Here is a 13,763-nt window from a genome sequence, read left to right on the forward strand (position 1 = left end):
GTCAGCCTTTTATGTTTTCTTGGCAGGTATTTTAACCAGGACTTAAGGATCTTGTGCCCAGGTGCCTTCCAGTTGCGTAGGTTTTTCAGTGCCTGGGTGACCTCTTCAGTTGTTATAGGGTCCAGAGTCGTTCAGGTGCTGTTTTTGTTATTTTAAAAGACATTTTCTGAGGTAGTTCCATCGACGACCATATTTCTTTCCCAAATTCTTCCATTTCTGCTGGTGGTGCTGCATTGATCTCTAAGTTATTTTTGCCAAGTTCTTGGTAGAATCTTTTGGGGTTAGAGTTGAATTCTTTCTTTTGTTCAGAGAAATGTTGACGGCTTCAGCTGTTCTTTTAACTCAGGCCTACCTTGTTCTGCAATTTTGTATTTATTGAGTATTTTTCTTGTTTTCTTGTTAATTAGTAGTGTTGATTGTCTATTACTTTCATTAAGGATTGACAGATTATTTCTCTTATTTTCATCAAATATGCAGCGACGAATTTGGTCTTCATTTTTTTGTGCAGTATATTGTCCAGCTCCAGGATCCCAAATTACTTGTACCCATCATCATCCGGGTATTTCATTCTCTCTCCGTTTGGCCCTCCTATAGTCCTACAATTTACTCTTTCCCTCGCTTCAAAATAAGCACCGAAAACTTCGAGATACCTACTTCCGTCCCTATATCCATGTTGCACTTTGCACAGCCTCAACACCAGCCCCTCCTTTTTAGACTCTGCTGTTTGCGAAAAGTTTTAAATCAGCCATGAAGAGGTGTTTGAGACGAGGTCCATTCTTTCTCAGTTTATAGTGCCCATTGATTTTGCATAGGACTACAGAAAGTTTTCAAATCAGTATTCTACATATTCTTGATGCGTAAAACAATTTCTGTATTGATTCTTAAATATGGTAAGTGTGATCGACCTAAGAGACAGAAAGTTGAAGCAGAAAGAAACCACAAGCTAGCAGCATATCTAAATATTCAGGAAATATTCAGTATGTGAACTAATAAGAGTTTGGGGAGTGAGATGGGGTGGGCACCCACAGTGACTTAGTATTATAAATAATGACAAGAAGGAAAGCATTGGTATAAGGAAGGAGTTAGAGTCATCAAAAGACCGATAGAAAAGAATGTCAGTAGAATTCTGTGACGAAATTAGAGAGGAGGCGAGGAACAAGACAAGAGTCACATCGGATTACAAAGGCGCAGTATGGCTATAGATAAGGAGTAATGAAGTGCATCATATTTTAGGGATACTAAACTATCAGGAACCAGACGTGACTTGAGATGCGTCATTGGGGAGGCTGGTAGGTGGAGCGTCAACCTGTAATGTGCGGTCAAACAAATGATTTATCTATCCACCTAAGGAAATATACACGTGTATATAAGCATATAGGCACGAACACATACATACACAACCCCCCAAAAAGCCCATAATCCCGAACAATATGTATGTGTGTGTGTGTGTGTGAGAGAGAGAGAGAGAGAGAGAGAGAGAGAGAGAGAGAGAGAGAGAGAGAGAGAGAGAGAGAGAGAGAGAGAGAGAGATAGAGAGAATCAAAGCAGTTTGATTCAAATTCGTTGAGATTTAAGCGCGATGCAAGTCGTTATCCATTTTGAATTTGAACACAAATTCAAAATGGCTGACGACTAGCATCGCGTTTGAAACTCAAAAGTACCAACGAATTTGAATCAAACTGTTCTGATTGATATATGTAACTCCTTTTGTTTGTCCCCTCACTCGTGTATATATATATATATATATATATGGAAACATGCTGCTGAAGACGTTTATACCGATAGAACACCCGGTAAATTTTCTTCATGTAAGTTGAACTAATTCCTTTTATGTTTTTCCCTGCAAAAAACAGTCCTCTTTTTACGAAACGTTGAAATTCCGATATTATAACATTTCTCTATCGCCCCCGCACCCACTTATAGTGATAATTGTATTTCTCTCTCACTCTCTCTCTTTCTCTCTCAGTGATATTTTTGTTGCTTGTTTATTTCTCCTAAATAATAGCAACACATTTGTCCATCGTCCCTTGTTGGCGATGCACCCATCGAACACAGCTGCTGAGTGATATCCGACAGACTGGACAGGACCACACAGAAGGCCTCCATGACTATGGGAACATGATTTAGTTCAAAAATTGGGGTCAAAATGGACAAGAATCATGCAATCAAGAAAAAGCTCACTGTGACCAGTCCGTAGCGAAGTATAGCAGCATTTAATAATCTGGTCGATACAGTGGTATACTGTATCCCCCTTCTCCCCATTATGAGCATCAACATCATCGTCAAAGTCATCCTGTTCCGGGCTGGAATTGTGCTCCTGTGTGCTTTAGCATGTTTAATACATAGAGAATACTAAACGAGTTCCCAATGGATACCGTATTTATTACAACGAGTGGCTTGTAAACGTATCTAACGAGCGAAAGCAAGTTAGATACGTTTACAAGCCACGAGTTGTAATAAATACGGTATCCATAGGGAATGAGTTTGGTATTTTATTTATTACACACGAATAAACGACCATATTTTATTAATCTACTAATTAAATTCTTCACATCTTGTTGAAGCGCGCATGAATACAGCTTGATTTCACGTCAGTGACGTCACAATGTGTAACTGTAAAAGATGTCATGCCGCAGGAAGATAGTCCGACATTATTGCGCTAAGTTTTCAGGTGAAATGACTGATAACTGATGACTATTTAACATTTTGTTAACATTCAAGTTCACGTTCAAGAAATACATAACACAGATTGAATCTTCAATAACTTTAATAATACTCAAGCATGTTTTCGAGTAGCAATGTCAGTCAGAGTAGAGCACAATAGTCCAGGAAAACTTTACAGTCCTCATTATCTGTGAGACGAGGTCGCTTTGCATCTGAACCAAAGAAGTTCACATTGATTGTTCCCCCAAATATTGGAGCCGAGAAAATGGAGTGCAATGAACCAAAGCAAGTGACAGCGTTCCGAGATTGACTCGACGCAATGTTGACGGTGAATGGGAGTTCACTTACACTCGCTGCTGCTGTGTGTGACGGAGGTACAAGCGAACCAGGCTGGTCGTTGTTGCTACTACTATAATACCCTTCTAATGCTTAACACCTTTCAACATAATCTGGGTGTAATTTTCATTCCATCAGCACAAGTGAGGTTACTATGTTTCTTACAAGATTATAAACACCAAGGTGGAGCAAGTTTAAGAGAGGAGAAGGAGTAGAAAGGAGTAAAGTATGAGAGAAAAGGGTCGGAGCAGCAGGAGTTTGCTGTTATAAAGGAGTAAGATGACCTTTCGTATTTTAGAAGAGAGGATGGAGGTGATCAGGTGGAGCAGGAGAGTTAAAAAAAAGATAGGTGTGATAAGGTGTCAGGGTGAACATTGACGGTACGACGTGGGTAGGATGAGTGGGGAGTAGGGGATATCTTTTAATGCAGAACCACAGAAAATAAATGGTGATACTGTAAAAAGGAGAAGGAAGAGTGAGAGAGATGACACGCTGCTGGGTAGGATGGAGGAGTGGATGGGGGTGAGAAAGAGGAATGCACAGTGTATGGGAAAAGGGAGTGGTGTAGTGGTGGGTGAGGGGAGATAAATTGGAGGTACGGAAGGGTTGGGGAAGGGGCGAGGATTGAAAGTATGGGTGGAGAGAACAGTAATGAAGGATGAAGGGTGGATAAATTGTGAAATGATTCTGGGTAGAAAAACAGTGGTATGAAAAAAAACTGGTGTTAGGGAGGTGATAGGTGGTGGTGAGTGTCTTGAAAAGGAGGGAAATTGGGTGAAGCATCCAGTTGTGCATATCGCCAGTCATCTTGATACCATGTAATCTCCTCCATGTTGTCCAAGATTCTGAGATCAACATTCAGTCTTTTCCATGAAACCGAAAGTCCTGTGATCGGTGAAACACACACACGCGCACACTCATACACACACACACACACACACACACACACACACACACACACACACACACACACACACACATATATATATATATATATATATATATATATATATATATATACATATATACATCTGTGTGCATATGTGATTGTGTGTATTATGTATGTATATATATATATATGTATATATATATATATACACATACATACATACGTCCCCTTTGACTGGCCACTGGTACTTATAGTGTCAAATACTTTCGGTATGCAAATTAGAGATCCTTACATAGAGTAACTGCAGCATTTATTGAGTATAGAAACAGTTTGGCTGCTTGTTTCTCTGGAGACTGTTAGAATGATGTGGATATCTCTCGTGAGAACGCAACAAGGGTTGAAAATCAATTAAGGTTGTTCATTATCTTTTTTTTCAATCTGTGGAGAAATGCCTAAAATTTGCCCTGTTTATAATTATACCATATGTTATATATATATACATATATATGACCGCGTATGTACCGTTGGAGATTTTTTTCCCTCCGTCTTCCCTTCTTTGGATCTTTCCATTTCCTATGGTTTTGACGAAGAGCTCCGCCCGAAACGTTAAACCCTCCTTCTTTCCTGGGCGTCCAATAATACTCTACATGTTCCACGTCCTCGCGTTGTTGTGTTTTATGTTTATTTCATGTATATATATACATACATACATATATAAATCTTTATATATAGATAGATACATACATACATACATACATACACATATACATACATATATACATACATATACACATACATACATACATACATACATTCATACATAAATATATATATATATGGGGAATTTAGAAACTGGTTTTACTGGTTTGACATATAATACGATGATTCTTTCCATCTCTAATAATATGATATATAGAAGCTGTTTTTTCTAATATTATTAAAATGAAAACCACATCACTGACTGCAACGATATAACAAAATGGAAGCCTGCAATAAATATATAGAATTTAGTAGCTGGATCTACCAAAAAGAGATAAAATAGAGTTCTACCTACTGCAAAAATTGCAGATAGCTCTACCAGTCTGAAGAATAATAGCTTGGTCTACCAGAATAAATGATAGCAACCAGTCGTATCAATGTGAGAAAATATATGAAATTATTCATAAACAGAATATACAGCGTTCATTTTAAGCAAATCCTTTGATGAAATTCTCAAGAAATAATCCATCACAATTCAGAATAATTCAAGTATATTTTAAGATTAAAAAAAAAGCTTACTTGTTTGGGTTTCTGACCAGATTCCTCAGCCATTTCTTGAAGTTCTAGTCTGCGAAATCAATAAATGGTAAAATTCCAGGTCAGTAAAATGAATTGTCATGATGTGTATAAAGATGAATATTTAAGTCTTTATCCTTTAACTGTGAACGTCGAAGAGAAAAGCTGTGTTATTGCATGGAAAGAAATTGAGACAATGGAAAAGAAACTCAGCTTTAAGGAATAATATGGCAGGTGAAAAGTTATGCACAGAAAGAATGATTCAGATGGAGATGAAGGTTGAGAGATAAATAAAGATCAAAGGAAGCTGAGAAATTAAGAGAGAATTCAGAAAGAGGCAATTCCTCAAAGAGAAGCAAGTCGAAATATACCGAAAATGGCAGAAAAGGTGGAGAAATTAAACTTAACAGAAGCAATTGATAAACAATAAGAACAGCAGGAATTATACCTTAGAAATTATTCTATTCTCATACACACACACACAAACACACATACAGACACACACACAAGCACACACACACATACACACACACATACATACACACACACATACATACACACACACACACACACACACACACACACACACACACACACACATATATATATATATATATATATATATATATATATATATCACAAAAGAGGTGTTTCCATGCAGCAAAAAGAAATGGGCAAATTTGTTGTACCTATATATATATAATTAATTAAAAAAAGACGAACTAAAAGGACAAGTAAAACAATATCGCGAGGACTTGACACATGCAAATTGTTAATAAGACGCTCACAGAATGAAAGAAAGAAAAAGTGTTTTACGTTTCGAGCAAAGGTCTTTTTCAGAAACAGGAGATGGTGTAAAATTCAAGCGAAAAGGAAGAAAGGGAAAATAAGGCTTGGATGTGGTGAATTTATGCACTAGCTTCCCACAACATTATGATATAAAAGCAATCCTCTTCTGGCTAGAAAAATACCCAGAAGAGATCCCAGGACGCATCAACCACAGCTTCATAATCCCAGCACTGAAATTTAACCTCCAGAACAACTACTTCATGTCCGATATTGTTTACTATCAAGAAAAATGTGGAATTGCAGTGGAACCTCGTGCTGCCCCACTGATTGCGAATTTTGTAATCTAGAAATTAAAATATACCAATTATCACAGCAAAAATATGGTACCTCAAAGGAATTAGACATACGAGCCTTAAGGGAAGTTAACCGAAATACTACACCAAATTTAAATGTACTCCTATACGTCCCCACATATAACTCCAGAAACAATGAGGCATTCAACATCATCATCCAGAATTTACCCATTCGGACTGGGGATAAACAATGAACGAAATTTTGGACTCACACAAAATTATCAAAATTTAACCGGTGCAAGATTATATCCCTTAACAACGGAACCAAAGGTGGAAAATGGGGGTGGCCTAACTGGGGCACATGCTTCCACCTTTTTGGGGTGGGGTACAGAATTTCACTTCAAACAAGGTGAAATATTTAAGATAAAGTCACATTTCACTTTGCCTCTGAAAACCAAATCTATGTCATTACTTGCTTAGGTTGCCAAAACTACTATATAGGACAAACACGAAGAACAACGCTTCAAAAACAACAAATCAGTTTCCCACAGTATAGACAGATACATGTTAGTGAGCACATAGATAGATGTGATAGGAGTCTTAAACCAAACTTCCTAATTTTCCCTTTTTCTCAATGCTCCCAGAACACCTCAGTGCAGTAAAGACTAAATAAAGAGGCAACTTTCAGTAATAAATATCAACCAAAACTTAACATGAACACACAACTTAATACAGGACACTACTAACCTTACTAATACAAGTAATCCCACTAATCCTCAAACTTCTCATATACCATTCATACTCTATTAATCATATTAATCTAATTGCATCACTTTCAGAACAGCTTACCTCCCTTGCATACAGATACAGATACAGGTACTATTAGACCCAACAGCGTTTGGAAATTGGTGTTGATTCAAAGTTAGTGAACAGCGATGTCGAAACCGGTATGACTTTCTATAATGACTCATGGTAAGGATTTTTATACTTCTTAATTTTCCCTCAAATCATTTAATTGTATATATATGTATCTTTGTTCTAAGAAAAAGAACCATTACTTTTATGCCTAGTGTGCATTTTCTTTGTTTCTTTTTACTTTTTCCTTATATATATATTATTATTATTATTATTATCATCATTATTACTATTTTACCTGCTCTTCTCCCACTGTTCTATCCTATTACTCTGTTATTCTCTCCTTCACTCTTCCTTGCTCACATGGCTCCCGCGTGACCATTGGACATCTTTCTTATTTTCTCTCCGTTGTAGCTGGAACAAGGAAGACCTGTTCTTGCTTGTATCATGTCCTAGCTTAATTTACGCGTTCGTCACCACAACCTCGTTTAGGCCTAACAGCCCTTCCTGTTTCTTTTCACTGTCCTGGTTGTGTTACCTATTTTGATCCTCCGCAAAATCCCAAATTCTACTTAATTTGCTTTGCGGGAGCAACTGTTTTATCGAATGCGTATATTGTTGTTAAATGCTCGAAATACGAGAATAGAGAAACAACCAGCAACTGATGACCAGTCGTTCTTCATGTTTGTTTTGTTTTCCATTTGTGTCTTTCGTTGTTCGAAAAAAATAGTTCGTGTTCCATGTACACGTGCTTCGTATTTTTGTACACATTTTATGACGTCCTCTGCCCAGATATGCATATATACATGCATACATACATACATAAATACATACATATATATATATATATATATATATATATATATATATATATACGTATAAATGTAAGTATGTACATATGCGTATGTATATAGGCATATATTATCTATAATATATACATATATATATTTATATATATATATATATATATATATATATATATATATATGTATATATATGTGTGTGCGTGTGTAAATGATCGAAATGTCATACTCACTCCTTTCAGTGGGCGTCAAGCTATAATACATTTTTGTGTACGTTGTCCCGTTTGTTTTCATTTTTCGTTTTTTAACTTACTATTTTGCGCGCGCGCGCACAGCCATATATAGAAATAAACAACAGCTAAAAACGTATATGTATAAGTCACAGAGACTCGCTAATTCTTCATCAGTTTTTCGCTAATACTTTATCAGTTTTCTAAGCCAAATTCCATGTGTATTTCTTTGGCAAAGGCATGTACGCTCTCTTGTACTGTTTCCAGCTGTTTATCATTTGTAGCGTATAGTTTTAGATCATCCTTATACAAGAGTTGGTCGATTGTTTTCCCGTAAAAGTTGTCTCCATATCTAATTCTAGTTAGCACGTCAGATAAAGGTGTCAGTGCCAAGCAGAAAGAGTGGAAAGATCGTGTCTCCCTGGAATATTACTGTTCTAACGGGGAGGGCTCTCTTTCGATTATTGTCAATACTTTGGTCATAGAATATTATCAAAAGCTTTTCGATAATCGATTCCAGTCATACTTGGACCATTCTTCTCTTGTCGGCTGTCTTCAGTTATGGCTTTATTGACAGGTATCTGATGCTTTTGCAGCACCCCTTCTTCTGTTTCAGAAATAGGTTGTTATCTTCCAGATGTTTGCCCATTCTCTGCAGTAAAGGTTTTGTAAATTGTAGCGAGACAAGTTATCGGTTTGTAATTTTGTGTGTTTCCCGTTTCAGTGGACTTGGTAATCAGGAAATGTTTCCCTTCCATGGGCCCTTCAAATATTGTCTCAGGCTCTTTTAGTATTTCATCAAATTTCCTGGGCATCGTTTTCTGTATTCCTGTTTGATATTTCAACCAGAAATTGGAGACCGCGTAGTGCATGGTTGCCGACCTCTTCAGTTGTTATAGGAGTCCAGATTTGTAGAGGAGCTGTTTTTGTTACTTTGAAAGACCTTTTCCTAGGTTGTTCTTAGGTTGTTATTTCCATTGATCTCTATTTTATTTTTGCCAAGTTCTAAGTAGAATCTTTTGAGATTGGAGTAGAACTGTTTGTTTTGTTCAAAGAAACGTTGGCGTATCTCATACTGGCGGATTTTTTGGACTTTGGCGAGGATATCTTGTTTTAGCTGTTCTTTTATCCCAGGTATACTTTGTTCTAGAATTTTCTATTTCCATAGTATTTTACTTCTGTTCTTGTTGCTTAGTAGTGTTGATTGTCTACTAATTTCCTTAAGGACTGACTGATCCTTTCTTTTATTTTATATCTTTTTCTAGATATTCTTTATCCACAGGATTTTTTTTAGGTGGTAATTCTCCTGTTTGGATGGGTTTGAGAGGGTATCCGGCTTTGATATATTATAGCATTTAACCTGATTATACTGAAGTTTGTTTCTGTGGGTATTAGTTCTGTGACGGCCAGTTTCCTGTTATTTATTATCAATGTGGCTTTAATATCAATCTTAATTTTGGGGAGCTACAGTCAGTTATCCATACTGAGATCTGAGCCTTTCAATTCTTTGATTATATTCATTTTTAGAGTATCATAATCATTAGTTTCACCTTCACTCTTTTAAGGTTTTAGATTTGTTTCGCTTTCCTTCCTGTTCATATTTTTTGTTTGTGGTGTTCTGATTTCGTGCATATAGCTCATCATTATACATTCATACGGCCTGGGTTTGTTGCCTTTCGTTGTTTTCTTCCTTTTCGTTACGTTTGACTTCGTATCTTACACTCCCAGTGCTTATGATATTACTTGACATTGCTGTGTGATCACTATCTACGATTTCCTAACGTACACTAAATCGCAAAAGAAACGCAATCTTTTTCAAATGTCATTTTATATTCTAAATATATTTCAGTGATGTAAGAGTAAATATTCCAAAACATACTGATTTATGGCTGAGACCCAAATTACAGGCAGTCTTTAGACTTTCCTGAAACGGGACGCCAAAATGCAGCTGCGTTGAATGTCGTGGGTAGCAGTCGCAAACTATTGAAAAGAAAACCGAAATGCACGTGCATCTCGTGGAGGTTATGGCTATAAAAATGAACTTGAACAGCATTCCTGCCATTCCAAATTTCTTCGCCTTTGGAGTAGTTCATTTCGTACGCGAGTGTTGCATTGTTGGATTATTATTGTTGGAACTCCTTCGTGCTTTTTTTTTTGTTAACGCCACATTTGTTTATGTTCTGCGTTTCGCAGGCTTTTTTCAACATTATTCATATCTATTATATCAACGTCAATGTCTTTATGTGTGTTCGCGTGTTACTTATATATTCAAAAACCGTTGCACCGATCATAATGAAATTTGGAACACAAAATCCAAGCCTAGAGAGAAGAGTAATGCTGAGTGTTTCATACAATTTCATGGACCAAAATTACTGAATGGATCCTTATGATATTTGAAACTTAGATTCAATGCATAAGGGCGGGTATAATGCAATGTGTGGTTTGAATTTCAGATGGCTTAAAGGGGGCAGAACCCCCCATGAAAATTCATAAATTTTCGATGTTGATGAAATTTCAACCATGAGTAATTGACACACATCAAGAAGTATTCTCAAAGATTCCACTTCATATGAGGATTCTAAGACACCATATTGAGGGCCTTAACTCCCAAATTTTAGTCATTTCTTTTATGATCCAAAATTAGGTCAAAAGTACTGAATGGATCTTTACGAAATTTGGGAATTATATTCTATGCATAAGGTCATAACCCCATGACAATTCATATATTTTTGCTGCTGATGAAATTTTAACCACAGATATTAAATACAAATGAAGTAATATTTATAAAATTTCATCTTCTTGCAAGTTAGAAAGACCCATTAATGGGGACTTAATACCCACAATTTAGTCATTTTATCTAAGCAAAGACGAATACAGTTGTACTCTTGGAAGCTGTAGGGTCACCCGAGCATAGAAGATGAGCATTATTTGTAATTCAATGATACAACAGTGTAAGAGTTTGCTTTGGCATACACTTAGATTGTGATTTCTGCAATGTGGTGCATAAATTGTCAAGAAAATGGGAGGCATCTTTGCTTCCGCTGATTCAGTTGCAAAGTGTTGAGTAAAGTTATTTGATTGCAGACCTCCTTTCAGTCTTTTTAGTATCACTGAGTCACACATAGTCCCCAGATAGTAACATTGATTTCAAGGCCTTCCCAGATGAGTGACTGGTTATTCAAAGACATTTATAGATTGTAAATTTATTCTATCCAGTTACGTATCAGTACAGTGGTCATTTGCAAACTCCAACTTTCATTTCTCCTTAGCCCTCACGTCACACAGTTGTTAATGTTTATTTCAGTTGGGTCACGCCCTTTCAATTACTATAGATTCGTAATGCATCTTACGGCTGTAATTCTACATTGGGAGTGGTAACGACTGGAGTAGGGTAGCTGACTGCTTATTGTGATGATTCGTCTTTTGGTTTCCTGTAGCTTTGCTCTATTTTACAAACCCAGTGAACATATATTTCCTATTTCAAAGAAATTCAAGCAATAGATATAAGACCCAAGTTAAAAAGATTCTCAACAATTCAACTTCTCTGCTTGACATTAAGACATCCCCCACCAATAGGGGCCTTAACTCTCACATTTTAGAGTGCTCCAGGACCTCCATTTTTCAGGAGCAAAATCCTTTTAACAGGTTCTATAAGACAAGAATTTTGGAATATGCGCATAAAAATCATTAGTATGGGATACATGTGTTACGATTACAATTTTGTTAGGTTGTGTAAAGAGGGAAATAACCCTCATCTGCAATTTTGATGAAATTCGAAACATTACAGAAAATATAACAGAAAAGTCTAATTCTTCAATTACATGTAACACGGGCAACGTGTATATACACACAAAGATAAATTGATAGATACAACTGAGTGCGCAAACAAAAATATGAGACAGCCTAGTGCTTTTTTATGTTGATAAGCCTGGTACTTATTCTATTAGTTTCTTCTTGTGAAACCAGTAAGTTATGGGGATGTAAATAAACGGACAGCAGTTGTGAAGCAGTGATGAGGGCGAAACACAGAAACAAAGTCACACACATACACTTACATATGTACATACATATATAAACGATTGATTTCTGTAAGTTTCTGTCTACGAAATCCATATATATATATATATATAGGGAGAGTTTTCGAAAAAAAACAAAGGACGAAGAGAGGTGGTGTACAAAACAAACAGATGTATTAGTATAACGCTCAGGAATAGAAAAAGTCTTTTACGTTTCGAGCCTACGTTTCGGATCGATGCTTCACAATAATTACCAACACCATCTTCATCTTGAGTGCCTTGTGATGAGACTTCATCTTGACTATCTGATACAGTTAAATTCTGCAACATTTTAAAAGACTTGGACAGAATATCACGCTTACTATGGAGACCAGAGAATCTCATTTCATCATCTTCAGAGTTGTGACGCAGTAGTGGGTTCTTCTGTTTCTTACGAGACACTGTAGGTGTAGTAGCTTCTTCTTCATCAGCAGGTTTCTCGGTATCAGTCATCCATTGCAATACTTTGAAGGACAGTGGCTGCTTTGATGGATTGCTGCCAGTTAATTTTGTATCGGCAGCTTCCTCAGCACGTCGGGCCTCCTCAGCACGCTTTGCTGATTCATTTTCTGACTTCAGATTCACGATAATTTATCTTTGGTTTGTCAGGTAACCTGCAGGGATCATATTTCGGCCCACCAGAAATCTTCATGTTGTCACCACCAGCAGCAGTAATAAGGCCTCCAGACTGACAAGCTAATTCCTCAGTAGCGGCTTCAGCAGAATACAATCCTAGAGGAGAATTGTACTGGCCATGAACGAAAGTTCCAGAACCAGCCCCAGGTGTTATAGGGGTAACGGGACTATGAGGTTGCCTAGCATAAGTTGGTGAAATAGGGCTTGCATTGCTACTGTGAGGTGAAGGGTAAGACTGCTAATGCTGCTGCTGTGGTTGGGCATAATACTGAGGCTGTGGTGGTGTGTAGGTTGGTACTTGGTGGGCAGCTGCTTCCTTCTTTGCAGCCTGCACATCTACCTTCGGTCCTTTCCGGGCAGATTGATTGTAATGCTGTCTGATAGTTCTTGGTATTTTGGGTCCCTTAGTAGAATCCCGAAAAATAGGTCGTGGTAAAGGTGGCAAAGTAACAAAAGGGTGAGCCTCATTTCTCATCATAGTTTAGCGATTTGTATATTCCTTTTTTTTTAAAAAAAAAAGATATATGAAGTGTGTTGCAATAAGATAAATTAATGCGTTTTGTCGAGAAATAGTGATACGAATCTAAAGCCGTCCGAATGAAATATCACTGCGAGAAAGAGAAGCGCAATTTTGGACTGATGTCACTGAGGAGAGAAACACAATTTTGATTAACTGACGCTCTTCAAAAACTCTTTCTCTTAATTTTTATACAGAAAGGGACACAGAAAAAAACAAGGAGAGAAAAATGTGTGTAGTGGCTAACGATCTATCATATATTAATTTTTTGCGTAATAAGGTAAAAAAACCAAGGCTGCATAGATATTAGAGAATTTATAGATAGAAGGTCTTACAGCTGTTTCTAGGATATTAATTAATAATACCCTTCGGATAGCATAATACCACGCTTAAAAACAGAATAAGATCTGGGATTGATTCA

The 13,763-nt window shown here is 36.9% G+C and overlaps 1 protein-coding gene across 1 annotated transcript in view; it reads right to left on the bottom strand.

Moving 5' to 3' along the window:
* Positions 1 to 13,763, bottom strand: part of LOC115221043 — a 336,595-nt gene that overhangs the window by 305,554 nt on the left and 17,278 nt on the right. Inside the window, exon 3 of the mRNA XM_036510356.1 lies at positions 5,168 to 5,216. Coding sequence (XP_036366249.1) covers positions 5,168 to 5,216 — 49 coding nt within the window. The remainder of the gene's footprint in view (positions 1 to 5,167; positions 5,217 to 13,763) is intronic.

The sequence above is a fragment of the Octopus sinensis genome, linkage group LG17 (assembly GCF_006345805.1).
Source record: "Octopus sinensis linkage group LG17, ASM634580v1, whole genome shotgun sequence".
NCBI lineage: Eukaryota > Metazoa > Mollusca > Cephalopoda > Octopoda > Octopodidae > Octopus > Octopus sinensis.